Source organism: Lepisosteus oculatus, chromosome 19 (genome assembly GCF_040954835.1).
Source record: "Lepisosteus oculatus isolate fLepOcu1 chromosome 19, fLepOcu1.hap2, whole genome shotgun sequence".
NCBI classification, from domain to species: domain Eukaryota; kingdom Metazoa; phylum Chordata; class Actinopteri; order Semionotiformes; family Lepisosteidae; genus Lepisosteus; species Lepisosteus oculatus.
In genome coordinates, this window is record NC_090714.1 from 4,057,370 (window position 1) to 4,084,549 (window position 27,180).

The following is a 27,180-nucleotide window of genomic DNA, read 5'->3' on the forward strand; positions in this document are numbered from 1 at the left end:
TTGACGGCGGGGCGGAGCGTCGCGATTGGCCGCCCCGCCACTGGCCCCACCCCCCAAGGTGCCACTGCCCAATAGGCGCGACGAGGGAGGGCGGGCCTTGGAAATGCATTGTTTACGTCGGCCTTGAAAGTAGGTCAGCGCGTAGTGACTGGCATCTCGCAGGGAGCTGTGTGGTGGGACCGGAGAAATATATTATTTATTTAGGAAAAAAGAGCCTCACTGTGGAAGGGGAAGAAATCAACAGTGTCACGGATCAAGGTGAACTAGAATCCAGGGGAAGGTGACGCGGAGACGGACAAGAAGCAAAGCTGTGGTTCAGGTGAAAGGAGGTATGTGCCATTTGAAACCTGCTGGAGTTGTTGTTTTTTTTTACTACCAAAATCGGCAGGAGGGATCCGCGTCCCAGTATTTCCCGATGCAACCGTACAGTTGCATGACATCCTTTTCGGCTAAAAGGCGCCGTCTTTTCTGCTGTGGTGCCCCTGCCTCAGTGAAGCTGGTTGCGCTGGCGAGCAAACGGTATGGACCCAGCTGGGGGACGAGGGAGGCGGACGCTGGCTGGAAACTTACTGTAGCCGGGCCTGCCGCTTTTATGGCCAAAACAAGAGACCAGAAGCGTGCAGATCTTGCATCTGAACGTAAAGCTGCAGACCTGCGTGTTGATGAAGTGTGGAGACGGTCGGTGTGCGGGTCTGAGGTGTGTTGTAGCCGCAGCAGCAGTACGTTCTGTGCAATAAAGCACCCCGCGTTTTGTATTGAGAATGATGTTTGTGTCAGGAGTAGTCTGAAATGTGCGTGCATCTTTTTTTTTTTTAATACTAGTACATGTTTAAGCCTGGGGAGGATGCCGATTCTTTGCGGTTCCCGTTAAAAGCTGTTCAATCTGTAGTTGTGGGTTGGGTGTGTAAAAATAGGGTCAGACGGGGCTGAACATTAAAAAAAACGTGTTTTATGCGCATCTGTGCCAAGGCTGTGTCCCGGTTAAACTCCGCTCAGGGGTGTTTTCTACTGTCCGAATAATAACTGCGTTTTTGATACCATCAAACATGCAAACAACTATTTCCGCATATTTTCGCAACCCTTGAAAGCAGTTTTATGCAGTTTTTGAAAAGGCACTACTGATTGTCAGCATTGCGTAGAATGTTATTAAAAATGACAGGTGCAGCAGTAATCATAGTATCAGCGACTGATAGTAATCATCGGTAAACCTATGACCTAAAAGGACTCTCTCGCTAAAATGGTCAATATAAGAGAAACAAGTAAACACTTCAACGTCTCCCTCAATACATATATTTTTCATTTCTTCATACTTCGGGCTTTTGTTAGTATTGTCTTCCTGAATATTATCGTCTTCCCATATGAGACCTGCGAACAGCTGTTGACTGGTTGTCAACCAGACTGCGGAGAAACGGTACACCTACAGATGAAACAGTTTACTTCAGGACGGTTTTACTTAAAAGTTGCCTTTTATCCGCCGGAGAGCGATGTATAGTCCTAAACTGCGAAAACAAAATGTCTCGGGGCAAAGAACGAATATTGACATTGCTACCATAATAAACAGCGCTCTGTCGGGCTGTGAAAGTAGTGCCAAGCTGAATGTGGGTTAAGTCCCTTCTTGTATTCACTGACAGCAGTGACTGCACGTTGCTCAATGCCTCTGCCTGCTCGGATTAGTCTGTCTCCGTCTTGCATAGCTGTGAAGGGAAACATGCTTGTCTGTATGTGACTGAAGGTTAAGCTGCATGTGGTACCGAGGTGTGGGTGCAATATAGCTGGTGAAGTAACTGTGCAGTTTTAAAACGAGGTGGCGCTGGAGTAGATGTTTTTGGGGGCAAAGCTTCTTTTGAGTGTGACCTGGGAGGGTAAGGATTGTTCTTTTCATTTGTGTTTTTAAAGTCGAAGTGAATTGGAAGTTTGCATCTTCTCCTTTTGCTCGTCAAAAAGTGTAAAACCAGGACACAAATGAGTCTAAATGGTTGTTTTTTAAAAATGCCGACTTGTATAATGAAACAACGTCTGTATGTTTGTTTTTTTCAACCACGAGTTGGAAAAAAATATTGATGGCTCTCACTGTTGTGGGCGAAAGCCTCATTCATGTTTAAAGTTCGACTTGCCTCACTATTTAAATAGCATTGCTTACAGAAGAAGTTCTGAACTTCTGCAACAGCACAAACCTTTGGGGAGTTTTCATTTTACATCGGAAATCTGTGTTTAGTAAATAAGAATTAGATCCCAGGCCTGCCTCCCAGTACAGTAGTTGTCTGGGTCAGGAGAGCTATTTTCGGAGCTGTGGAATCTAGATTTGAAAGTGTGCTATAATCACAAGGTTTGCCCCAGGCTTGTGCAGTACAGGGAGAAATGCATGATAAACAGTTTTAACCCTGCTATGATCAGCTGGACGAGTCTGCTTGTTCTCTACATTGACATTCTGCATCAACTGCTGGTACTGCTGTGACTGCTGGTAACAACTAAGAAAGCATGGTGCAATTTGAAAGTCACGTTTTGCTTTTACTGCACCTAATATATGCTGCGTAGACTATAGAGCATAGCATATATTTTTTGGTGACGAAGCCATCATCTGACAATGTTTCTGTCGAGAACGTGTCTCCACAGGATTCAGTAGTTTCTAGGGACTGTTTCTGTTGACTTTCCAGCACTGTACAAAGTGGGTTTTTGGCCTTGCCTGGTTGAGCTAGGCCATTAAAAATCCCGAGGCTATCTATAAGAAGTTCATTCACAGTTCTTAAAAATGAAAACAGATTTCTGTTGGGGCAAGAATGATAGACACGTACCTTCCATTTTCTGAAGGCAAACCCTAAACACTTCTAGAAGGGAGTTGCTCTCAATTTCCCTGCCTCGGTTTGCCATAATGGGGTCTGACTGATAAGGCAGATTGGATCAGGGTTGTGAAACTGCTTTTAGACTCTGTTTTGTAAGAATACAGCGTTCTCTGTAAAGGTAATTCTTATTAGAAACTCCTTATCTGTAAATGCTGTCAAAGGAATATCTTAGAAAAATGTCTTTAGTTGCTGTCCAGGACGTTGTGAATTACGGAATTACTGCACTATATTAGGCCCCTACAGAGAACAAGAGGTACTATCAGAAACATATGGAGCAAGCACAGTGCTGACCCAAGCAGGTCTTTCTCTAAGCGGTGGTTTATGTGCCAGTATTAATATCCATCCTCTGCTTATTACGTAAGCAGAGAGGTGCCTACTGTAGCAGCGCTTGGCGGTTGCGCCCACGGGCAGGTACTGTGACTGCACCCAAGCCAGCTGAGCACGCAGATCTCTTCGGATTCGCGATCTGTACGTCGGTCTCTTCGGATCCGCAATCTGTGCGCCAATAAAAAAAGAACAACTTTGCTCTGTACAATAAAGCCAGCGCTCGTTGCATCCAGCGCCGTGACTCGAAGGGGGGCGAGGTAGTGCGATTATGGACCGTTGTTCCCATAACTTGTTGTCCATCTCTCGCCGCCAGCAAGATCCATATAACAGGGTGCTGGCTGGAACGAATTCTGGTCCCGGACAAGATTGGAAAGGACGATTTGATTTAACCCTGCTGTCGACGGAATTCTAGTTCCAGGTTCCTCGATCTCCGGACTAGATATCGGCAATTGCTGCCTTGTCACTGAGCAAGCCGCCCTAATCCCTTTCTCTGCGCTGATCCGTGCAGCCGCCTGCCTGCCATGTCTAGGCGGAACAGGAGCAGCCGGGCGTGGCGCTACGTCTGGAGCGGCATCCGGCGCGACGCCGACGCCCGGGCGCTGGTTTTGGCCTCCGAGAGCGAGGAGTGGGGCTACGACCGGCTGCAGGTCAGTGAACGTCGCCGCTGTCAGAGGGGTCTGGGCTGGGGCTAGTATAGCTCGGACATCGGCTATTTTTGTCTAACTGTGGTGTCAATTTCCTGAATGTCCAAAGCAGATGTGTTAAAATTAATACGTTTCCCACTTAAAAGCTTGTTAACATTTTACTGAAGCACCAGAGGGAGGCTCTATACTATACAGGGGTTCTGGGAGATAAACAGTGTTGGGGCTCCTGTGTGCCGAAGGAGACATTTCAGCACCAGTTGTGGTGGACAGCTCCTAAAATGGATGGGCGTGTACCAGGAGACTGATGGGGGAAATGACCTTGACGCTGATGCCCAGACACGCAAAAGCAAAACCCCTCTTAACTCAGATCAGGATGGTCCGAGGTGTCCTGGAGACAGGAAAGCACAGAGCACTTTTAAAAAGTAAATATCTGCCTGATGATGGAAGCAGTGCTGTACTACAATGACCAAAGCCATTAAACTGGCGTCTTATCGTGTGGCTTGGGGTGATTCATTGTTCATCGGTGTTTCAGATCAAGACGACTGTCTCCAACTTGAGATCTGGGTTTTGGTGGTTGCGGGGTGCCTTCAATAATATTCCTCACTGCAGATTAAGGAACTAGAGGACTGCTCAAAGTCAGCCTTTTTTATAAAAGTGTCTACTGTAGGTGTAAACTGGCGGGGGGGTCGGGGGGGTTGCTAATTTCCCTGTCCTGGTTTGGAGTTTTTCCCGCTAGTAAAGCCGGTTCGCTAAAAACAAAAAACAAACCCCCAAGACAAAGCTTCTTCCTCTCGGTCACTAGAGTGACGCGCGCGCTCTCTCTCGCGCCGGCGACGGCCCTGTTGTCTCAGTACAGCGACTCCGACTCCGAGCCGGAGTACCCCAGCATCGCCCCGGCCGTGCCCAGCGCGGTCCCGGTGACGGGCGAGTCCTACTGCGGCTGCGACTCCCAGGCCGAGCCCGCCTACAACCCCCGGCTGAGGGGCTTCCACCGCGTCAAGGACTGCCACTGCGGAGAGGACGACCAGGGTGAGTTCTGCCCCCCCCACCGTTGGTATGGTCCGTCACATGGGTGGTACGAGCCGCGGCCCAAGTGGATCCTCTCCATGTTCAAGAGAACTGGGCAGCACAGTGAGGATTGTTTTTCCTGGCTTCGAGGCTATCTTCAGATTCTGGGATTGGAAAGAATAACGGGTGCATTTGGGACCACCAGAAAAGAAATATGATGCACAGGAGCTTGTAAAACCTCCGATTTACGTCGCCAAATAGATGACATTTCCAGGTAGGCGCAGCACCATTGTTCCGCTATTCAAAACGAAGGCAGAAAACCTCCCCCTGAGGTGAAGCTGCCCTGTTACATTGTCACGCGAGCAGGCTTGTGAATCCAGTCAAGAACTGATTTGGTAGAGTCATGGGCCGCCTCCCCCCTCCTGGCTTGTCACGCGGCCAGGGCCCAGAGCGAAGGTCCCAGCGGCTTCCAGGCTTTCTGAGAGTGTGTAGGTGTCTCCAGGGCAAAAAGGGGAGCAGGAGGTAAAACTGCTGACTTTGCTAGAGGTGAGGGTGTTGTTGTGTTTCTGCCCAGACTTTGACTGGGTGTGGGATGACGGCAACAAGTCCACCGCCACCCTGCTCAGTTGCGACAACCGCAAGGTGAACTTCCACATGGAGTACAGCTGCGGCACGGCGGCCATCCGGGGCACCAAGGAGCTGGCCGAGGGGCAGCACTTCTGGGAGATCAAGATGACTTCTCCGGTGTACGGCACAGACATGGTGGGTACCGGGAGGGCCGCCAGAGGGGTAAAGGATACAGTTCGGAAGGGTGGTCTCGGGGGGGGCTGCCGAAACTTCTCGATTGTAGGATGGATCGTTTTGAGCTTGCAGAGTATTTAACTCAAATAGCACTCAAAGCGCTTTCCAGGTAATGGGGACCCCCCCCTCCACCACCACCAGTGTGCAGCCCCACCTGGATGATACGGTGGCAGCCATGGTGCGCCAGTGCATCGGCTCATAGTCAACACACAGGAGTAATGAAGCCAGTTCGGAGATGGGGATTATTAGGAGGCCATGATTGGGAAATTTGGCCAGGACACCTGGGTTAACACCCCTACTCTTTGAGAAACGCCCTGGGAATTTTAATGACCACAGAAAGTCACAGCTCCTCCGTAAAGATAGCACATTTTTTCTACAGTATAGTGTCCCCATCACTATGCTGGGGCATTAGGACCCACACAGAGCACAGGGGTGAGAGCTGCCTGCTGGTCCCACTGTGTGTATTGTGTTTCGCGGGGTCATATAGCTTGTATGGAATCCAGCAGGTCCCTGTGGACTGAAAACTCATTGTTGATGCTGCTGTTGCAGATGGTTGGAATCGGCACATCAGATGTGAACCTAGACAAGTACAGGCACACCTTCTGTAGCCTGCTGGGAAAGGACGAGGAAAGCTGGGGACTGTCCTACACGGGTAAGATCACAAATCTCGTCATCGTCGCATCCTTTACTGCCTGGTTGCGTGTGTGATTCAAGTGAGGGAAGGTGCGGTTTTGAGGTGGTCGTTCTGATGAACAGCAGGCATGGATGTCCAGGTTGGATTCAGATCATTTGTTCAAAAACCAGAACGTCAGCTCTTTGAGAGTCCGTCCTTGTTCACAGGTGAATTAAAGGTCACAAGAATGATTCCCTGACCAATCCCACCAGCCTCAGATTTTCTTCAGAATCGGCTACGTATCTGAGTGAATATTATTTAAAGGGCGGAATAAACGTATAATCTATAGCGTCTGGGTGATTTCACTAGACCGAAGCTATTCTGCAGAAAATTCAGCGTACACAGTATTTACCAATGCACAAAGGCAAATATTTTGTTGTTTCCTTAATTCTCTTGAGCTAGTCAATGGAGCTTTTCCTTTGGCAGTTCTGGGGAGTGCCAATATAATTACTACAGTGGTTCATACTTTCTCCTGTGATCACTTGAAGTTGTTTTTGTTGCTCCGCTGGGCATGTTGCCCTGTTTAACATATTAGAAACTTGATTTCTGGTAGTAGGAATAGCCATGTAGTATTTCACATTCTGTCAGTGTACAGCACACGGCTCATGGGCTCGTGATGCTCTCTCCTGTTGCTATGGCACTTATATCTATAGCAACAGGAAAAATTAACACCAATTGGCTAATCTCCCACAAGATAAAGAGATTTGTTTTACTACATTTATCTGGATTATTTAGCAAGGACATGATGCATAAACAGAAAGCCCATGCTTATATTAAAAGGCAGTGGCAACTGTAAAAAAGATGGTTTGTTGAAGGTTGCTATTTCAACAATACATTCAAGGCCTGAGTTAAATTACAGCCTTGCCTGTAAATTTGGTGCATCTCATTTACTACCAGATTGGACCACATCAGAATGATGACGTGACACATTTAAGTAAAAACAAACTTCTAGCAAGAGTTTTTAGTTCCTTCTATTCTCTAGAATTCTCCTTCTATGTATTTTAGCATGCTAATTTCACTGATCGTAAGAATTTGTGCCCAAAATACCACTCCAGTATTTCCTGAAAATCCTGCAATGGGATTAAGGCATGACGGCAAGCTTTCCTCTATAGGCACTACCACAGCTGAGGGAACAACACAGCGGTGTGTTCATGCATAAGGGGCAAATGGTTAGAGTGTATCTGATCGCTTCCGCAGGCCTGCTTCATCATAAAGGAGACAAGATCAACTTCGCATCGCGGTTTGGGCAGGGCTCCATCATCGGGGTGCACCTGGACACCTGGCACGGCACCCTCACCTTTTTCAAAAACCGCAAATGCATAGGTAAGGAGCACTGGCCGGAGTTCCACTGGGGAACTTGTAAGAGGAGAGTTTTTACTCTGGTGTCCTGGCTAAATGCCACTCTGGGCTTGTCCAATCAATCTTCTCAGAAGTTCCCCCCCTTGACTCAGTGCATAATGGCTGCTGCTGGTCCCCCAAGTGAGTGCTGTTTCAGTGGAGGATGAACTGCATTCCCCCCTATATGTGCAGCAGTTGGGAATGAAAAGAACTATACAAACCTATTGACCCTGTTTGGGTGCCCCTTGTCTTAGAGTGAGGGGGAGGGGCACTCTGGCACTGGTGTAATCTGAGCTGCGTCAACAGAAGAGAATAAGATGGACTTTTACAGCTCAGGGTTATCTGGCGAGACAAGCTACCTCCAGTTTCCTGAAGTTAGACCAGAGATGAGAGATGATCAGATGCTTTAACACCGTTTGAGTCTGGAACAGGGGCCGGCCTACGAGATCGACACTGTATTTAGAGGAGAGAGCAGAAAGAGAGAGAGAGAGAGTGACGAGGAGAGACAACAGGGGAGCCTGTAGGCAGAGAGTTTCCAGCACTACAGCAAATGTTCACCTCTGCGATTCCTCATTGATGGAGCAAAACAGATCAGGTATTCGGCACTGAAGGGATAGCTTAAATTTAGCGGGGAAAAAAAACTTTCTCTCCTGTTTGTGGGAATATTTTCCTTTTAAATCCACAAGGCAAAGTCTGTCATGCTTGCCTGTACAAGGATACATTCCTGCACAGAGTGATTGGCTGTCTCCTATTAGCACCAGTTTAGAGTGTGGAGTTACTGAGGATTCTCTATTATATGAAAAGTCTCCAGATGAAGATTCATGCCTGTTTTCAAGTATGATGGGGTTTGTCAGTGTTGCTGGTTGAGTTCGAAGGTTATAACGTTCCAAGTCCTGGCACACACTCAAACTGCACATAATACAGGCATCTCCTGATTTACAAAATATAATTCTTTCCATGAACCCTCCGATGGGTTCCCAGCATCCCAGGAATCCCAACACCCCAGAAGAAAAAAAAAAGAAATTTACTATAATTATAATGTTTTTGTGCTGCATAAAAGTATTACTTTGTTACTGACCATTAAAGCCTGAGGGGATATTTTATAACTTACTTGTAAATAATCAGGTTTCAGGATTGAGTGTGTGATTGTTCCTTAACTTTTATTAACCATCTAATGTTACACAATAGTCCCACATTTAGTATAGTATTAACAAAAAGCTAATACTATGAGGACACCTGAACCCAACTATTAAAAAAGGCCTTTTGGATATTTAAGCCAAATGGGCTGGTTGCATAATGGCAAATTGCAAAATCTGCTGTCTCAAGCGTGTTGCAGCTCATTCGCTGGGTTTGATAAAACACGCTGGGATGCGATAGCGCAGATTATCTCTTAAAACCAGCATATGCACAGTGGCGACTGCAAGTGCTGCTTTTCATCGCCAATCCTCTTTGACCGATTACCAAAGCACAGGCACTATTGCGTGGGCATCCGGGTGAACAGGGATGTATTCTATGTCTGTATTCCAGATCCATGTTTTGCTTTTACTCGAGGACATAGGACACTGTCAGGTCAGACAAGGCAAAAGTGCAAATTCAATAGTGCTTTCGTCAACCTGCAATGTATCAAACATTTGTGTTTAGCACCAAGTTAATTCTAGGAAATGAAAAGCAGTATTTGTATTGTTTAGCCTTTTGTCGGAGTGGAGCAGCATAGTGCTTTTTAAAGCCCTGACAACCGTGTGATTTTAGTAGCACAGGTAGCATTGAGAAACACTTTTGACACGACATATGATAAAGAATGGAGTACGAGGCTCTTTGGAATGTATCCCGAGTCTCTCAGTTTTTAAAATCTTCACATGTGGTTCATTTTACTCAAATCTTCTCATGTTCTCGATTTCCTCGACAATTTATTTTTAAAGCATCAGAAAAAGGAGGCGGAACAGTGGCTCAGTGGTTAGCACTGATGCCCCTCAGCACTGGGGCTCTGGGTTCAGTTCCTGGGGTGCTGTCTGCATGGAATTGGTATGTTCTCCCTGTGTCGCATGGGTTTCCGCTGGGTGCTCTGCTTTCCTCCTACCGCCCAAACACACGCTGGTAGGTTAATTGGCTTGTGGGGAAAGTTGCCCTGGTGCGAGAGCGTGTCTGTGGCTGTGTGTGAAACGTGACGGACCCGAGTCCCATCCGGGGGGGTGTCCCTGCCGCTGCTGCTTGCTGGGATAGGCTCCAGCTCTAAGCAGTTAGAAAGTGGATGGATGCATCACAGCCACACGAGCCAGTGTTTCTTTTTTAATGTAGATGTAGTTTTGATGCGGTTTCACATCACCCGTGGGTTTCTGTTTAAACGGATCACGTGTAACTGCTGCAAGTTAACTTGTCCTCCAGGCTTTTACTCACTAACTGCGCAACCCGTGCCTCCCCACAACTCGGATGTCCTGCCCACTGCTGCGATCGCCTAAGGCTACCCTTTCCAGAGACTGGGGAGTTAGTTGTGGACGGACTGCTGCACTTTAGTTTGCCTCAGACGTGGCGGTTCTTTCCCAGTGATTACTCCCCCCCAGGTTGTTGTTGAAAGCAGGAGTGTAGCAACGCCGGACCCGTCCAGACCCTTAATCCCTGTTGGTCTTGTTGCCCCCCTTACAGGCGTTGCTGCCACCCAGCTGCAGAACAAAAAGTTCTACCCCATGGTGTGCTCCACGGCAGCCAAGAGCAGCATGAAGGTCATCCGCTCCTGCTTTGCGCCCACCTCCTTGCAGTACCTGTGCTGCGCCAAGCTGCGCCAGCTGCTGCCCGACTGCGTGGACACTCTGAGCGTGCTGCCCCTGCCCCCGGGCCTGCGCCACCTCCTGCACAACAAGCTGGGCTGGGTCCTCAGCCTGAACAACGCCGCCGCCCCCGAGGGGCCAGAGACCCCCGACTCCCCGGCCACCCCCTCCTGCTCCTCGGCGTCCCTCCCTTCCTCGGGGAGCGACTCCGAGGGCTGCGCCTCGGACCCGGAGGCCTGCCAGAGGAAGCGCTGCCGCTGGACGTGAGAGCCCTGGAAGAGCCCCACCGCCCCCCAGCCCCACCCACACGGACTCGGACTGAAACGAAAAGGACGGGCACAGCTGTCGGCACAGGTGGACCTCCCCGCTGATGCCTGCTCTAGCCCGACTGTCGCTGTCCTTTTTTTGGGGGGAGGGATTTCCTTCTTCGTGTCTTTAGGACATTCAGTTCAGATCTGCTCCCACTCGGTGCAAGGCCGTCAAGACGGCTCTCCGACTTCTCCCAACCTCCCCCCACCGCCACCACCACCCACGGCATCACATTCGTCATGTTTCCCATCCTGATACGCGGATGCGGAGGTTCTGCATCGCCCCGAATGTGGGTGCGGCCTAGAATGTGGCATGGGCCTGTACTGGTATCCAGTATATATTCTGCCCTGTCCCCACCAGAGCTATTCTCTCCTGCCAGTCCTACGCCACTGACTGATACCCAGTGTGGTGGGCCAAAGAAAACTGAAAGAGTGTCATTCCTGGAATAAACCTGTAGTTTAGTCTAGTTATCTGTTTATCTAGATTTTAATATAATCATTTTAAAACTCGAGTGATGTGAGTGGGCACGGGATTTAACAGATTCCCAAATAGATTCGGCTTTACAGCCATACCAGTTCCAGCAAAGACATCTTTATTGACGGAGTGATTTGGCTCGCCAGTCAAGGGTTGAAACATGTAACTCTTGCTTAAAGTCTCCTCCAATGCTATTGGATCCAGCTGTAGGAAGTATTTTTATTCTGAATCTTATTCCGAAAGGAATGGCATGGTGGCCCTGTGGCTAACTTTTTGCTGCTTTGCTTTGCTTGGCACTGGGTTCGATTCCTGGGGTGCTATCTGTATGGAGTTTGTATATTCTCCCCGTGTTCACGTGGGTTTCCTCCCACAGTCCAAAGACTTACTGGTAGGTTCACTGGCTTCTGGAAAAAACAGGCCCTGGTGTGCGTCCTGTGATGGACTGGTATCCCCCCCTTGTGCCTGTTGCATGCTGGGATAGGCTGCCGCATTCCTTTGAGGTTTAGAAAGTGGATGGATGGGATTAAAGGAAGCACTTTCAGTCTGTGGCAACCTACCGAAAGCGGTTTTATTTTATTTTTTTGGCCCTGCCTGTGTTTTATCTTTCCAGTATCCAGACAAAAAGAATGAATGGCAGAGGTTCCCAGATTAAACCCGTTCAACTCCAGACCACATGTAGGAGCAGAAATCTGCTCTGAGCCAGAACATTTAATAGATCTTTATTAAAGAGGATGATAAGAGCAAATAACTGTGGATGTGCTGAGAGACGATACCAGTGGGTAACTGCTTAGCGTGGATATCCCAGAGTTTATCAGGTGCATGGTAAGTGTTGCATATAGAATTTTAGTTGGAGTGCCTGATTCTTCAGTATATTTTTTCTTGTGTACGAATGGCAGATATGGGACTTTAATCTGTAGCATCTTGATGCTGGGTTGGGTGGCTCTTTCTTTCCAGAATAAGCAACGTGATCAGGTCTCCTTCAGCCTATGCATCACTGCATTGTATCTTGACAAAAAAGCCCAAACCGCTTTTTTTTTAAATAAGAAAAGGGTTTTTAAATGACTCCAACAGCGTAACGACATTTCCGGAAGGATTTTAAATTCTGCTTTTTAGGGTATGTGACATTTTCTGTGCAAATGCTTTAACCTCGGCAAAGAAAACATCCCAACAATAGAGCTCTGGGATGCGTTGTAAGGCTCTAGGAAGACTGGATCCAAGAAGGTGTTTAGGTATAGGAAAATATTGTAATTCTGCAGAACGGCAGGCGCTTGCAATTTTGAGTTGAAGTCTTTTTTTTCTCCTGGCTCCTACAAAACTAGCCTTTTTTCCAAGAACCTATCTGCATTATGTATACAGTTACACAAAAGTGAAAATGTAATAATTCTCTATCCAGATTAACACCCTGTAGCAGTTTGCAGAGCTCACACCTCATATACTGCATGTAAACAGAAGGATGCGAGAGATCTAGAGAATATCCTTACTCTTTCTGAACGTGAGCTGTGGTTTTTAAACAGATCTTAGTTCCTGCAAATGTGAGTCCTAAAGGTTTTAAGGAGAGGTCCGTTTTATTTATGCTGATGGCTTTATCGTGTTTTCACAATCATGAACGCAATCTATGCTTCAAAATTAAAATAGGAAGTTTTCGCTTTAAAGTAAATACAACTTAAAAATAAACACTAGCACTTTTAATATGATGAAATTGTTTTATTCTATAGTACGAAATTCATATATTTTAGAATTAAAAACCCTACATCTTCCATGTTGCTTCCATGTTTAGTGCACAAATAATTGTATGTCTTTAATTGGTAACAATTGTATTGTGCACAAAGACATGATACACTCCCAATTCAATGGAGGTGGGATCCCAGGTTATAATTTTGTGCTGCAGTGTAGATTGAACAAAAAACCTTGACTTTTTTTAATGCCAGGTGAAGGAGAATGAGTTATACTGCTTATAATTTCCTTTGTAAAAAAAAAATGTGGTATTTTGTAATGTAGCAATTTATTAAATATAATCATCACGTGTTTTAATCCAAGATATAAACTTTCTGTATAATTGGATATTCTGTCGTGAGGGAAATATTTACAGTGTAGGTACCACACATAGCAGAAAAACTGATGCAGTGGCGTTCTTACAGATTCTTGTCTGGATACTATTGCAGTTCATCTATTAAAAAAATCATATAGGAAACAAAGTATCCTTCTTTCCTCAGTGGCAAATCCAGTTTAAATATATGTACAAAGTCAGAGTGTATGCTTTGCCTGTAATATACATGTTTTTTTTTTTCTATAAACTGATATTCTGCATTTCATACATTTCTAGACAATGCAGAGAGGAGCGGATCGTTAGGGCAGGGTAATGAGCTGTCATTTATGCAGGTCTGGGTCTCTGCATGTACACGTGTTCGTGCAGACTTGTCTCTTGTCCCATAACGTTACTGCACGCATTCTGGGAATTCAACGATTTGTAAGTAGGGGGCAGAGAAAGATGTTGAAATTCTCTCTGAAGCAGAATTGAAGGCCCCCTGGCTTCCAGCAGCTGTCACGCCTGATCTCCCAAAATTGGGAAAGGCTGTGAAGGGCGCAGAATCCTTTTCTCTGCAGTAGCAGGAGAGATTGGGATTGTTTCACTGGAATTCAAAGAATAGACCCACGTGTAAGCACTTCCCTCAGTATGGCGAGATGGACCATTCCACTGTCCACTGGTAAGGGTGTTTGCTGCCTATCCACACCGTTACTGGTAAAACTATACATCTAGGGCTCAGCTAACTTTCTTAGCTGGGTCAGTGTCTCATGGGAATATACTGGCTCCAGGATATATTCTCTACATTGATGCTTTGGAGCTGTGCATTCTAATATACATCCAAATCTAGGGTCCACTTTAAAGTTGGACTAATGTCGCCACGGAAGTCATTAAAATGGGTTCAGATACAGTCCTGTGATGCTGGCATCTGTTTACATTTTACTGGGCCTTGAATACCCCTCTCCTGCTCTGACTGATTGCCACACAAAAAGTAATTATCTTACAGTGATCGGGCCCAAGTGCTTATTCATTCCTACTGTAACTGAGCAACATTGGTATAACATGTCTATTACTAATTTAACATTCGCTACATTTCTTTATGTACTGTTTCCTTTTTTTCCCCCACTTCCATATACTCAGAAACCTATTTGCATCTCAGATTAGCAGGTATTATGTACCCAGGTGTCAAAAACTTCATCTGTGTTATCGGGGGAAATGCTCCACAGGCTTGAATATACATTTCAGTGTGTTTTAGACAAAGCAATGCCCCATGCTAATAGCTTAGTGCACATAAACAGTAAGGCTACAGTAAAGTAGCCAGGGTCTGATCCTCTCCCCCAGTTCCTATACAGGCAGTTCAGAAGCAGGTTCTAATCAACTCCTGATCTTGGCTTGAAGCAATTACTTCTCATTTACAGTAGCATTGCATTTCCGGTATTGCAAATGAAGAATTCCCCCATATCAGGGCAAACTGCGAATTTCAGAAGAACCTGAACTGCTCTTAATGCTGATGGTTCCCCAGTTACACCAGGATCAGGATCTCGTCTTATTTTAGCAGGTGTACAGAACCACTTACATTTCTCCACTTCTAGCAAACCTGTTTTTACAGCGAGTAGTGGACAGTAGTCCCTCTCCCTCTCGATTCATCGGCTCACGTGCAGGAAGAGGAGAGAGAACTAAACGACATGACTGTTGTCGTTAATTTGTAGCGTTATCAGCCCATTGGGAAGCAAGCGCTTTTAGTAACTTTTACATTTTTTGCAACTGCGCAATTGATTTTTTTTTTTTATTTGCCCCAGTGTCTTCATTGGTGACCGTGCGTTTACACAAATACCACACAAGCGCGGGCTCACAGATTTGAAGTCATCAGTATGGTTACATTCAAATATTTTTTTTAAGGTGTGGACAAAGCTTACAATGCTTCTTTCATTCTGTATTCAAGCTGAGGTGGGGAAAGGGTATTTGGGGAAACGGGGATGTCTTAATTTTTCTTTCCTCTGTCTTTTTTTAATTCATTGTAACGTTTTTTTTTTTGTTCTTCGGTGAAGCTCTTCTGCTCCTACACACGACACATTGTGTATTTAGTCACTTCCTCTTTTTGCTCGGGTTGTGTGTTGCTGGAAGCATGAATATTCATTAAAGGTTTAATATCAAAAGACAAGTTTAAAATGCCTTTCTGTTTCTTTTTTTAAATAAAGAGGTTGAGACTGAGCGCCGTGGTGTCTTGATCTTGTATGTGTCAGTCCTGTCATTATCGGTGGGCCTTCAGTACATCACCCACACGTTTCACAGGTTTAAACCAAGAATGTTAAAGCCAGGTACCATGGGGAGAGCTCTTGCTCTGAGTGATTTAGTACACTTTAATCAGAGTGAATGAAAGGCTAGGCTGATTACAAATCCTAGTTGTTTGCAAACTTGTGTGCTTTGTTGCAGTTGCACCTCCCTTTGATTCAAACCTCAGACAGGAAAAGAACTGCTCAGCTTCTTCAAAGTTGCATCCAACAACAAAGCAGCTGCATTTTACATTCATCTTTATTAACTTTTCATAATCCTCAGTTCCTTAAACGCTTGACACTAGTGTTTGGGGGGGGGGGTTTGACTGGAGAAAGGTTTTCAAAAATTGCATGGCAGACCTGGACACACAGTTACTTAGTTCCAGTTACGAAGGCTTATTTAAGAATCGTAAAAATAACTTGTACAAAAGATTAAAAAAAAAAAACAACCCGTGTGTGTGATGTTCAACTTGATATCCAACATTACCACAGTAGATGTTAAATAAAGGTTACCTCTGTAGAAATTATACTGGCATAGAAAGCAGTACAGTAAACAAATGAACAAATTCCTGTTTCTTTAGTATCCAAAAGAGGAACATTGGATCTGGGGTCCTACCGGGAGCCTCGGAGAGACTTTGTTTCAGGAACCGCGGCGCCCGCGTGGATTCGAAGCAGCCGCGCTCCTCCTCAGTCCAGCACGAGGTGGGGGTTGTCGGCGTGCAGGTAGCGGTACACCCTGTTGGAGATCTCGGGACCCACGCGCCTCGCCCGGTCGCCGTTCCTGACGGTGAGATCCGACAGGAGGGCCTTCCTCTCCCGCTCCGAATCCTTCTCCCGATAGGCCTGGACCGGGGACACAACAAGGGTGGCGTCAGGAGAAGTGGGATCCGCTCTTGGGTTTGGGGATTTTGCCCAACTCCATCCGCGCGGAAGGAAGCGGCTCGATCGGGCAAGCCATTCCTGTTTCCAGCCATCAAAGACTAACTTCCCCTCGCTGTGCTCTGCTCCTTCAAGTTTTTTTTACCTGCTGAATAATATCCTCTCGTAGAGCCCTCTCGTAATCGGAGAGCCCTGATAAATATCAATATTATTCATCCATCCATTTTTCCAACCTCCTTATCCAATACAAGAGACACTGGAGCCTGTCCCGGCGAGCGAGCCAGGATACACCCCAGATGGGACGCCAGTCCATCACAGGGCTCATATGGACACAAATGTGCGCACACACTGACACAAGGGCCAATTTTCCCAGAAACCAATTAACCTACCAGTATGTCTTGGAAATGTGGGAGGAAACCAGAGCACCTAAAGGAAACCCATGCCATGGAGAAAACATTCAAACTCTACACAAATAGCGCCTCAGGTCTGGAATTGAACCCAGGGCAACCCAGTGCAATGCTAACCACTATGCCCCCTTGCAATATTAACATGGGTAAAGGCGGAACTGCAGTCCCAATTTCTCAGACCTCTTATTAAATCTTGGTAACAAAATAAATTCATTGACGGCATCAGAAAATTGTATCAATTCCAAATGAAGCAAAAATCGGGAACTTGTATCCCCACGAACCACCGTGTTGTGGCAAACCCCTGGTCTGGCCCTTCCTGCTCGCCAGCCGCCGTAAAGGCTCACGTAATGTGATGTATGAGCAAACAAGTACAGGTTGTGCCGCACACATTTTGCCACAGATGTGTTCCAACGGGATCTGCAGGCGGAGTTAACAAGTTGTATTTGTCAGCAAAAATTTTTCTCAAAGTCAAGAGCAGTATTTCTATTGGATTCAAAGAGATGGATTCGCAAGCCTGCTTGTTTACAATGTAATAGTGCCGCGTCATGTCACAGGAAGTTTAGTTGCCTCATTCTTAATTGCAGAAAATGTGCACACACCTGGAAATGTCATCAATTTTGTGGGGGTAAATTGGAGGTTTTACAAGTTACTGTGCACGTTTTACTTCCGCTGGTTTGAAATGCGCTCACCAGCGCCGATTCTTCCCAACCCTGAAAGAGAAAAAGTGCGCCGGCAGTTCCCCTTTAAAACACGCCTCCCCCCCGCCGGGCGCCGCGCATCGCCGCGGTTACCTTCAGCAGCTGCTGGGGCGAGGGGTGGGCGGCAGACACGGCCGCCGCGACGGCCGGGCTCACCCGGTTCAGCTGCTGGATCTGCCTGGTCCACACCTGGCGCAGCCCTGCGCCGTCCTGCCCCACGCGGACCCCCCCTGCCCACGCGCCGTCTGGGCAGAAGGGCAGCTCCACTCCCTCAGTCAGCTGCCTGCACACACACAAGCACAGGGCATGGCTTCCTCAGGGCTGGACCGGCGGGTACTGCTGGCTCTGTGGACAGCGGAGGTCCTGACTGCTGGGTGAACGTGCTGTACACAGGTTGCGTGTTGCCTCCTAACTAATTCAGGGCTCAGGTAGCTCAGGGGCACACAATTCAAGTCCTGGAAGGCCAGGAGGTTTTTTCCTTCACCTGATCACTTAATTACCCAACTGCACACATTAATTGCTTAATTGGGCCTTACCTTGCTCTAATGAAGATTTAGATACCGAAAAACACCTACTGAATAGCAGCTTTTGAGTTGGGCTTTCCTGAATTAGCTCACAACCTGACAAGCCTAAAGGCTTAAAGACCACCTCTTAGGACAAAATGTTTTGTATGTTATTCTATTTGACTATTCATACCATGTCTGGCACAAACCATCGTTGCCACCTATACTTCAAATCTGTTAGTTGGGATAATTCCTTGATTTCTGCAACCATGCAAGCAATCTTCAGCCAAAGCATACATTTTGATGCAATGGATGTATTTATTTTGCCAATAATTTATCTACAACAAGATTTAAATACTACTATAAAAGGCACAGAGCTATATATTTATTTGGCTGACACTTTTATCTAAAGCGACTTACATTTGCACCCATTTCCACAGCTGGGTATTTTACTGGAAGAATTCAGATGAAGTACATTGCTCAAATGTACAACTGCACATCTCACCCGGGATTGGAACCCACGACCTCCCAGTTCCAAATCCAGAGTCCTAAGCACTGCTCCACACGCTTACCCACAGCTAATAAAAAAACATGGAGAAAGGATTCCAGGAAACCATGATTCCAGGGATCACAGAACCTACTTGAAGGGGCGTTTAGCCAGGGCCCTAGTCACAGCGCACATGTGGTCACAGAGCTCATCCCAACTGGGCAGGAACATCACAGAGATGTTCCTGTGAAGCTGCAGGAACACCAGTGCCTACGGGAAAATGGAAGATCCATCAGCCTTCACAGGACTTTCAAGACGTCCTGGTCCAATGTCCATCCCTGATCTGAATGCCACTTATTCCTGGTTAGGTTCAAAGCAGGCATATCCTGAAAGGACAACTGCTCATCGCATGCCAGGCACAATTTAGTGAAACTGACTGACTTAGGTAGCACAAAGAAAAGGAGGGAAACAAGAACAGGAGGCACGTCTTTTCCAAAAGGGTTGTGGGAGTCTGGAACAAGCTGCCCAGCCATGTTATGAAACCATGTTACCATGATTTATTTCAAGAAAGGGCTGGATAAGATCTGTAGGTCAGTTAATTGTGAACTATAAAATGTGCTAGATGAGACAAAAGACCCCCCACTGTTTTAAGCCATTCTCATGTTGTTATGAACTAATAACATAAGAAATAGTGAAATAATTGCTCTGGGTGGCACCAAGAGAAAACCCCTAGAACCACTGGGAGAGGAAGTAAGATCCACATAACCAAGAACTGAGCATCGTCACAAGACGAGCAGCTGAAAACGTCTTTTGACAATACACACCTAACAGGCAAGCACCTTTGGTTTTGTACCGATCTGAAATCCAGCTGAGATTTACTTACCTCTTCTATATCAAGCTCTTTCAGTGCCAGGTCTGATCCCATGCTCCTGTCCCTTCTCTCTCTTCCCCTGAGTGTCCTGGACAAAAGAAGGAAGCCAAGAACTCACAATCTTGGCAGTCGTGCCATTCCGACACTGGGTGCTCCTGGTCTCCAGGCAATTGCAGAGATGAGAAATATTCTATTGCACAAAGATTTTAGTCATTTCAGGCTTGATAACATTTTCTAGGATGTCACCAAGGACTGTATCATCACTTTCATCTGAATTTTAGGGGAAATTTGCACTGACAGATGGAGAGTTTTCCTGTTTTCCTGTTTCAGCAGCATAATTTTATATACAAAAGCCTGCAGATGGCAAGCCTAAAATGAATCACGCTGCTAGGAAACAACAGGATATTTTCCATCTATGACCCAAGGATACTGATATGCCATTCTGTAAATTAACAAGCAAAAAGAAGCTTGTTGACCAAGGTAGCCCATTTGGTCAATAGTAGGTAATTGATCCAAACATCGCATCCAGTTGATTCTTTAAAATAGTCACAGTATAGGCTTCAAAAACTTGGCTGGGTAGCTTTTTTGGGGGTCCTGGGTTCCTGCATGGAACTCGAACTTTATTGCCATATGTAACCAGTACAATGGAATTCTTACTTACAGAAAGTCTCTCGATTGTTAAAAAAAGTGTAAAACACAAAGTGCAGACAGTGCATCAAGACAATATACAAACAAAGAGTAGACACTGTACAAGTAAACAAGTGAACAGTTCGAATGTAAACAATGACTGCAATAAATAAAATTACAATGAGGTAGATGGTGTAGGTGTGTTGTTCCATACTCCAACAACCCTTTGGGTAAAGAGCTGAAATCCAACAAAGCTGAAGGAAACTTATAATCTTGTACCTCAGAGCCTAAAACCCCTTGTACTGTACAAATACAGTGAGAGAATCACAGTTTCAGTTCTTTTGCAGTTATGCAAATATTTGAAGGGAAACATGTATCTGAGCTCACAAAATGTGCACGTAACATTTACCAGCTGTTAGGGTTGGGGCCAATCACTGCCAGCGTGACCACCTTCTCTGGGTCTCCCTCAAGAAACTCACACAGCTGGGTATACAAGGAGCCTGGTGGGGCTTCTTCGCCAGTCCTGTCCTGTCCCTGAACCAGGAGAAATGTTTATGTTAAAACCCTCTGTTTCCATGAGTCACTATAGGATTCCAAACAAATATGTCCTGATTATTCAGAAGTCTGTGGGAAAAAAAGCTTGAAATTTAAAAAAGAATGGTGCTTTGAAGAGAAAATGTAATTTCTAAGTGCAGGTTTTCAGAATTCTTTTTGTCAACACTGACCAGGATAAAACTATCTGTGCTACTGTGTAGCATAAGCTCCTAAAAACATAACTCCACTAACGTAGCAAATATCTCTGAAAAAACATCAACTTGGGTAAGGTAGATAGATTGAAAAAAAAATGAGCTGAGGAAGTTGCCAAATTAGGGATTTCTTTGCCTTTACCTTTGAAATAAAAAACTACATCGTAACTATGATAACTGTCACAGTCAATGAGGAGGACTCGACTGACAAATGCTTTCATCTACTCCCAACACATTTTAGATCTTACTTATTGTTTCTAAACACTTACTGAGTGACATCCACCTTCTGCAGGAGATTGGCATTTATTTTTCCCAAGGGAGAATTCAAGAAATCTATTAAAAAGAGGTGCAATGTAGAAAAGCCATATTGTTCGTTTAATGCACCTAAGACATTGCATTCGTTCAATGTCTGTCAGGCTAAATGCTTTACTGTACTGTTTTGGGATTCATGGATTTCCTCTTGTGTGCTTAAAGTGCACACAAATGCAGGGATAATTCATCTGACAAGCCTACTGGCAGATCCATTTCTCTCCTTACAGGTTTTATTGAGAATGTCCACCAATGATTTAACCTGAATGTGAAATGAAGACCACACTGAAGGACAACAGTGCCAGCTCAGCACCATGGCATACTGTAGGAGAGACCTCATGGTGTCTTGGCAATGTTGACGAACAGAACCCTGTGACGCCCACCTTTTTAATGGCCACCACCATGTCGAGGAAATCACTCAGTGTCACCACCATCAGAACCTGCTCCTCTGTCACTGGGCTCGCCTCATCCTCCTCAACCTGCAGAGCAGACCAGCCAGAAAGATTCAAAGGATTAGCCACACCATTATGGCCTTCCCTATGATGAAACCTATGAGGGCTGTGGTACAGAACACGAAAGACCTGGAAATCCACTCCGGTCTGCTAATTTTCATGAAAGTTTTTGAACAGAAACTAGTTTGAGTGCCCAGCCCGACTCGAGTGCGTTACCTGGGGCAGGTCTCTCTTCCAGCTGATGCTGTGGCTAACAGGCTGCTCCTCGATGATAATCCTCCATCCCAGAGCCTCCACGGTCCCCAGCAGTAGGTCAGAGCCCTCATCCTGGAGGACAGCTGCAAGGCCAAACTTCAACATGAGAGCGTGCACAGGGAGGCCCCAGATGGAGCTCCCCCTCCATCTTGTGACAAGTCAATGATTCCATTCAGACTTTCATTTCCCTGATGGAAATGAAATCACCGACAGGAGGCCTGCTCAAGAGTCGCTCACTGTACGGTCCAAGAGTTAGCTGGAAAACAACGCAGACCCAGTCAGGCACATGCTGACGACCCTATCCCCGATGAACAGCCGTTATTAAAACGGCGCTGTGTCACTATCTAGCTGGCGTTTCTAATGTACAGCTGACGGCCGTGCGGAGAAATTAAGGTGCTACCTACTTGCCGAGAAAGTAAAAACTGGGAGTACGTTTTGCACCTACCTACAGTAATATGGCTTACACTAAGCTGTTGGTCCCCAATGTACCGTTTCTCGCCCGCCACCCCGTAGGTTTTTAAAAGGTAGTTCTCATTGATAACCCCGCGTACCTGGATCTATGCAGACAGTCAAGTATTTCAAACACTGTTCGGGGCGGTAGCATTTGAGTCGCTCGGCCGCCTCTTTTCTCCTCTGCTGCTCGAGTTTTCTCTGTTCTTTTATCTGAAGTCTTTCTTTCTTCAGCTGCTCCCTGGCTTCTCTCACGCACCCAGCACGGACTCTGTCGGCTTCTACCTCCTCCCGAGTTCGCCGTCTTCTCTTGCCGGGGCTCGGGGTACCAGGGCCATCGGCGGCTGGGGGTGCCAGCGGGCGTTTGTCCGCCCCTGCCTGCTCCGTGCAAACTGGCACAATCTCAACATTTTTATTACAGTCCTCCGTCTGTTCAGTGCTCGTCTGGTCAACGCTTGGTGGCACTTTTTCTTGGCTCTCGGAGCTACAGGCGCACGTACGCCGGCCCTGGGTCTCCGAGTCGCTTTCAGCTTCAGACTCCGATATTTCCCAGGTCTTCGCCCTCTTCAAAAGTAGGGACATGTTTTTAACCTCGGCATTTTTTTCTGAACTATGCTGCTTTCACGTTTAAAATGGCTATTAAAAGCTGCTAGACTAGCATTTCATACAGTCCTCGATATTTTTATTGTTCTTTTAGCAAATGTGTTTGTGCAAATATCTATTTTAAATTAGGTTTAAAAATACGCATTTGTTCCGAATCACGGGAGGCTGTTCAAATGCACTTTAAAGTTGTTATACACAGGTGTATATATAATCGTATGCCAGTATCGATGTCTCTTCAAATATAACTGAAGTAAACCACGATTCGTGTTGGTAAGTGCACACATACGGTACACCACTTAAACATTTAAACCATTTACAGCGTTTAAAATACTCATTAACCTAGACGATACCAGGATACTAGGGCTTGATCTCTGTGGTCTCAGTGCTGAAAACTGCGACTTCACCACAAATGACATTAAACACTTTTTTTTCTAAATATTGTGCTGAACTGCTGTTTTGAATACGAGACAAAGCCCTCCGATGTCTCCACCAATTCACATGATAGCGCTCCAGTCGGAACCATGTTACGAAATGTAAACGTTGACGGAAGAAATTGGGTGCTGGAACGGTCAAAGGAAGTTACGTTGTGGCTGAGGTTAACTGCAGAAAAAAAGGTTAGAGGTGTCTTTCATTGCTGAAAATTATATGCTGTTATTCTTAAACGTTAAAAAAATTATAATGAATACGGGTTATAGAATTTCGTATACCTTAACAAAAGCATTGTTTATTAAGTGCTTGTGAGAAGGGAGATGAGGGGTAGATGACGTTTTGAAAAATAACCCGAGAACATTCTTACACCACACTGCTTTTCCCACGTGTTTTTTGCATAAATGTATTCATATAACTGAATAGTGTCTGACAAAATGTAAAAAGGTCAAACGAAAAAAAAAACGAGTTAAACGTGATTTAGAAGTGACTTTGAACAGCCGGTTTGTGATCTCTCGTTTCCAATGCAGGTCTAACGAGCACTGAAAATCCCTCTGACTTGGAATTAGATCACACGTGTTTTCTGTTTAAATACCCCTTAATGCCAGGTCCAGACGTCGTGTTTGGCTTGTCCCACTCTTTTCATTAGAAGAGCACTTCAGTGTCGTGGCGAGTCTGTTGATGGCTTGGTCGGTGCTGTCACCGGTGCACAGCTAGCAACAACAACGCTCAGTAGGAGTCCAGAGTGCATTTTTTCTGAAATTGTGCCACTCTGGAATCAGTTGATGAGCTTCCACACATACAAGTAGCTATAATCCATGGGACAGGTACAGGAGATATATGAATTGGTTAAATCCATCAGGAAGTCATCCAGACATAATGAACTGGGCTTGGCTTTGAGTGCAGAATGGTTTTCTCAGACAGAAGCGAGTGCTGTTCGAATGCATTACTCCTTCTGAGTGCTACAGAAGGTCTGTTTAAACGATCCGAATGGGATCATGCATTTTTAGGTCATGTTTTCCACTGTTCCACAACACCCCGAGCCGCTCCACCGTAATGCTGGTGGGTTTTGTTTCAGGATGACACGGAAGAAACGCTTGAGGCCAATCGCCGAGATGGCCCGGAAGATCCGGGAGTACCGAGCGCTGAAGGAGAGGCCGCGGGACTCCCAGCGCTACGCCCTCGATTACAAGACCATGACGCGGCCTTACACGGGCAAGCAGCTGCCAGTGCTGGCCTGGGAGGACGTGCGGCGCGAGACCCGCCTCTTCTCCCTGCTGTCCGGCCTGAGGTTGTTCGGCATAGGGCGTCTGTTCACCCGGAAGTCCTGGCTGAGTGAGCACCAGGAGCCCTGCTACTGGCAGGTCACCAAGGTCAAGGTGGACTACACCGCTGAGGTCGGTAATGGGTGACAGACAGCGATCCCACCGCTGACACAAGTAGATTTTGTTTTGCGTAAATACCACGGAGTACAGTGTAGGCAGCGATAGAGCACTGATGTTTAATTTTACTGTTCAGGTGTTTAATGTAATGCTCCCAGGTCTAGTCCTCATGAGCTATGACGCCCTGGTTTTTAACGGTGTCCTGGCCAAATTTCCAATTGGCCCTTACTAATCATGGCCTCCTAATAATCCCCCTCTATGAATTGGCTACATTACTCTGCTCTCCTCCCCACTGATAGCTGATGTGTGGTGAGCGTTCTGGCGCACTATGGCTGCCGTCGCATCATCCGGGTGGATGCTGCACATTGGTGGTGGTGGAGGGGAGTCCCCATTACCTGTAAAGCGCTTTGAGTGGAGTGTCCAGAAAAGCGCTATATAAGTGTAAGCAATTATTATTATTATTATTATTATTATTAAGTCATCAGCAGCTTGTGACTTGGGGGAAATGTATGAACCAGGACAGATGATAGGCTTTTTAAAAACAAATATTGTACCAGAACTGCACGGGAGAACCTAAGATTGAAAGAAATAGATAGATAAGATAGAAAATTAGAGAATGCAACCAGGCCCCGTTATTGAGCATGAAAAGAACTCTGTAAATTCGTATTGCAAACAAATAATTGCATTTGGCGAGGGCATCTCAGAAAGATGGTTTCGCTTCAGTTAACTTCAGTCAGCAAAGGCTGTGCATCCTGAAGAACGTTCGTAACTTGGGAGTCATCGGGGGTCTCACTGGTCCTGTAACTTCTGTCCCATCAAAGAGCTATTATTAACTAATATAATAAACAGAACATATTATTTAATAGGATGTATAATATTTCTCTCCTTTTCAAACAACACAGAATATGGACCATGGAAAGGCATGGGGCATTCTGACCTTTAAAGGTAAGTTTACTTCTTCTGTGGTTCTTTTTTTACCTGCAGTGATTTCTACTCATAACCTGTCCATGCCTTGGTTAGAATAGAGGTACAGGTAGCTTATTAAGCGCAATGCGTGTGCAAAGGGGATATTTGACAAGTTGCCGACAAGACTCTTCGAAATCAGGCACCTCATTTTATCTGTTTGGTAGAGTTAATCCTGAGGTCAGTGGTGACCTGGTTTTTGCACTTGAATAAGTAATTTTGTTTTAGTCAGGATGGAGTGAGAGATCAATTCTGATTCTTGATGGCTACAGTATTTCCAGGTTTTCGTCACAAAATTGATCTAACAAATTTCAAGTTTAAGAGGCATAGCTGGCATGCTTAGAAATGGATTCTTAAGAGCAAGAGCTGTAAAACAGAACTTTTACCTTCCAGAGCTGAATGCGATGTGAGAGGAATATCGCAACATCAGGAAGCCTCACTTGTGCCCTGTGGAGGTGGTGGGCAGTGATACTGCATTCTGCTTCGTTTTACATTCAGAGTGTGCGTTCTGTTATTTTCCTCTGTAGGGAAGACGGAGGAGAAAGTGAAAGAGATAGACAAAGTGATGTACCACGACTGGCGTCTGGTGCCCAAACACGAGGAAGAGGAGTTTAAGCGCTTCACGCCCGCGCCGGACCCCCGCGAGCGATACGTGCTGTACCCACCTCTCCTGCGGGCCATGATCATGGCGCAGAGAGAGAAGGAGGGCCGGCCGACGGGCGAGGAGCCCCTCATCGACCTGCACAGGAAAGTCCACTTCACCAAGGATTACTTCAGACAGCTGGAGAGTCAGCAGCGCCAGGAGGGAACCCCCGTGTGACGCCTCTGGCCTCTGGCCTCTGACCTCTGACCTCTGACCTCTGCAGGGGTGGAGAAGTGACTGAACGGCATTCACGGTTAAATGCACACGGGGGAACCCCGCTGAGCAGAGGCCGTTGTGTTCAGTTAACCATCCACACTGCACTGCAATGCATTGATTAAAGAGCACGTTGCACTGGGTTTAACCCCTGCTGGTCCCTTTGCAGATCATACCCTGATGCAGCTCCCTGCTGTAACCTCTCAAGTATGGATGTGCATTCAAAGTCCTCCTCTTTTTTTCACTTGTGTTGTTTCTCTGTTCCCACACACGGCTCTGCCATGCCAATTGGTGCAAAGTCTGCAAAAAGTTGAGATGAGTCTCTCTGCCCTCTTTCCTCTCTTACTATGTGCAGTACCTGTACAGCGTCTTAGCTGTTACTTGTTGACAATGACTGTTTTCCTAGGTTTCTTAACATCTGAGCACTACAGCACTGTACCTTGGTTCACTCAGTGGAGCTCTCAGTTTCCAGTAGGAGTAAATGTTCTATAAACTATCTCATTCGAAGAAGAGGGCATATGTACATGTGGTTTGTAATATCATTACTGCCACTGTAAACCTCACTGCAATTGTTTTGTGATTAAATTTGTGTGGATTGTGTCTGTGTGATGTGTTTTGTGACAGACTTAAGCAGAGCGGCAGTTGATTATAAAAAACAGCGGAAATAAAACATTCGTCTAAAGCGGTTTTGTTTTTTACCTTAGATAGTGGGTGTTAAACCTTCAATTACTGACAGTTTGCTGTCACACTGTGACAGCTTCACTTCCTCTAAATAAACATTTCAAATGGGGAAT

The 27,180-nt window shown here is 46.1% G+C and overlaps 3 protein-coding genes across 4 annotated transcripts; 2 read left to right on the plus strand and 1 right to left on the minus strand.

The window, feature by feature from the left end:
- Nucleotides 1-95: 95 nt before the first annotated feature.
- Nucleotides 96-15,411, plus strand: LOC102689130 (SPRY domain-containing SOCS box protein 3). Its single transcript, XM_006637005.3, has 7 exons — nucleotides 96-329; nucleotides 3,676-3,814; nucleotides 4,663-4,840; nucleotides 5,394-5,581; nucleotides 6,170-6,272; nucleotides 7,491-7,616; nucleotides 10,272-15,411. Exons 2-7 carry the CDS (start codon nucleotides 3,689-3,691, stop codon nucleotides 10,658-10,660), a joined length of 1,110 nt encoding a protein of 369 aa, XP_006637068.1. The 5' UTR covers nucleotides 96-329; nucleotides 3,676-3,688; the 3' UTR covers nucleotides 10,661-15,411.
- On the minus strand, nucleotides 8,010-22,743 carry eme2 (essential meiotic structure-specific endonuclease subunit 2). The gene is made up of 9 exons (XM_006637024.3): nucleotides 22,258-22,743; nucleotides 21,668-21,789; nucleotides 21,383-21,478; nucleotides 20,354-20,478; nucleotides 19,330-19,405; nucleotides 18,601-18,716; nucleotides 17,550-17,739; nucleotides 16,089-16,315; nucleotides 8,010-8,084 (listed from the first exon to the last, which is right to left on the minus strand). Exons 1-8 carry the CDS (start codon nucleotides 22,736-22,738, stop codon nucleotides 16,160-16,162), a joined length of 1,362 nt encoding a protein of 453 aa, XP_006637087.3. The 5' UTR covers nucleotides 22,739-22,743; the 3' UTR covers nucleotides 8,010-8,084; nucleotides 16,089-16,159.
- On the plus strand, nucleotides 22,645-27,068 carry mrps34 (mitochondrial ribosomal protein S34). 2 transcript variants are annotated; one of them, XM_015359887.2, is made up of 4 exons: nucleotides 22,645-22,728; nucleotides 24,264-24,582; nucleotides 25,470-25,512; nucleotides 26,058-27,068. In XM_015359887.2, exons 2-4 carry the CDS (start codon nucleotides 24,265-24,267, stop codon nucleotides 26,348-26,350), a joined length of 654 nt encoding a protein of 217 aa, XP_015215373.1. In that variant the 5' UTR covers nucleotides 22,645-22,728; nucleotide 24,264; the 3' UTR covers nucleotides 26,351-27,068. The 2 variants fall into 2 exon arrangements, with proteins under 2 accessions (XP_015215373.1, XP_006637067.1); XM_006637004.3 differs by lacking the exon at nucleotides 22,645-22,728 and adding an exon at nucleotides 23,286-23,373.
- The last annotated feature ends 112 nt before the right edge of the window (nucleotides 27,069-27,180 follow it).

Excerpts from the sequence above, each read along its gene's own strand:
- LOC102689130 (XM_006637005.3), top strand. The coding sequence starts at position 3,689 with ATGTCTAGGCGGAACAGGAGCAGCCGGGCGTGGCGCTACGTCTGGAGC. Across the intron at positions 3,815-4,662 it reads GGGGCTACGACCGGCTGCAG|TACAGCGACTCCGACTCCGA; the intron begins GTCAGTGAACGT and ends CTGTTGTCTCAG. Across the intron at positions 6,273-7,490 it reads CTGGGGACTGTCCTACACGG|GCCTGCTTCATCATAAAGGA; the intron begins GTAAGATCACAA and ends TCGCTTCCGCAG.
- eme2 (XM_006637024.3), bottom strand. The coding sequence starts at position 22,738 with ATGTCCCTACTTTTGAAGAGGGCGAAGACCTGGGAAATATCGGAGTCT. Across the intron at positions 21,790-22,257 it reads GACTGTCTGCATAGATCCAG|CTGTCCTCCAGGATGAGGGC; the intron begins GTACGCGGGGTT and ends TTGGCCTTGCAG. Across the intron at positions 19,406-20,353 it reads GGCCCCAACCCTAACAGCTG|GACACTCAGGGGAAGAGAGA; the intron begins GTAAATGTTACG and ends TCTTTTGTCCAG.
- mrps34 (XM_015359887.2), top strand. The coding sequence starts at position 24,265 with ATGACACGGAAGAAACGCTTGAGGCCAATCGCCGAGATGGCCCGGAAG. Across the intron at positions 24,583-25,469 it reads AGGTGGACTACACCGCTGAG|AATATGGACCATGGAAAGGC; the intron begins GTCGGTAATGGG and ends CAAACAACACAG. Across the intron at positions 25,513-26,057 it reads GGGCATTCTGACCTTTAAAG|GGAAGACGGAGGAGAAAGTG; the intron begins GTAAGTTTACTT and ends TTTCCTCTGTAG.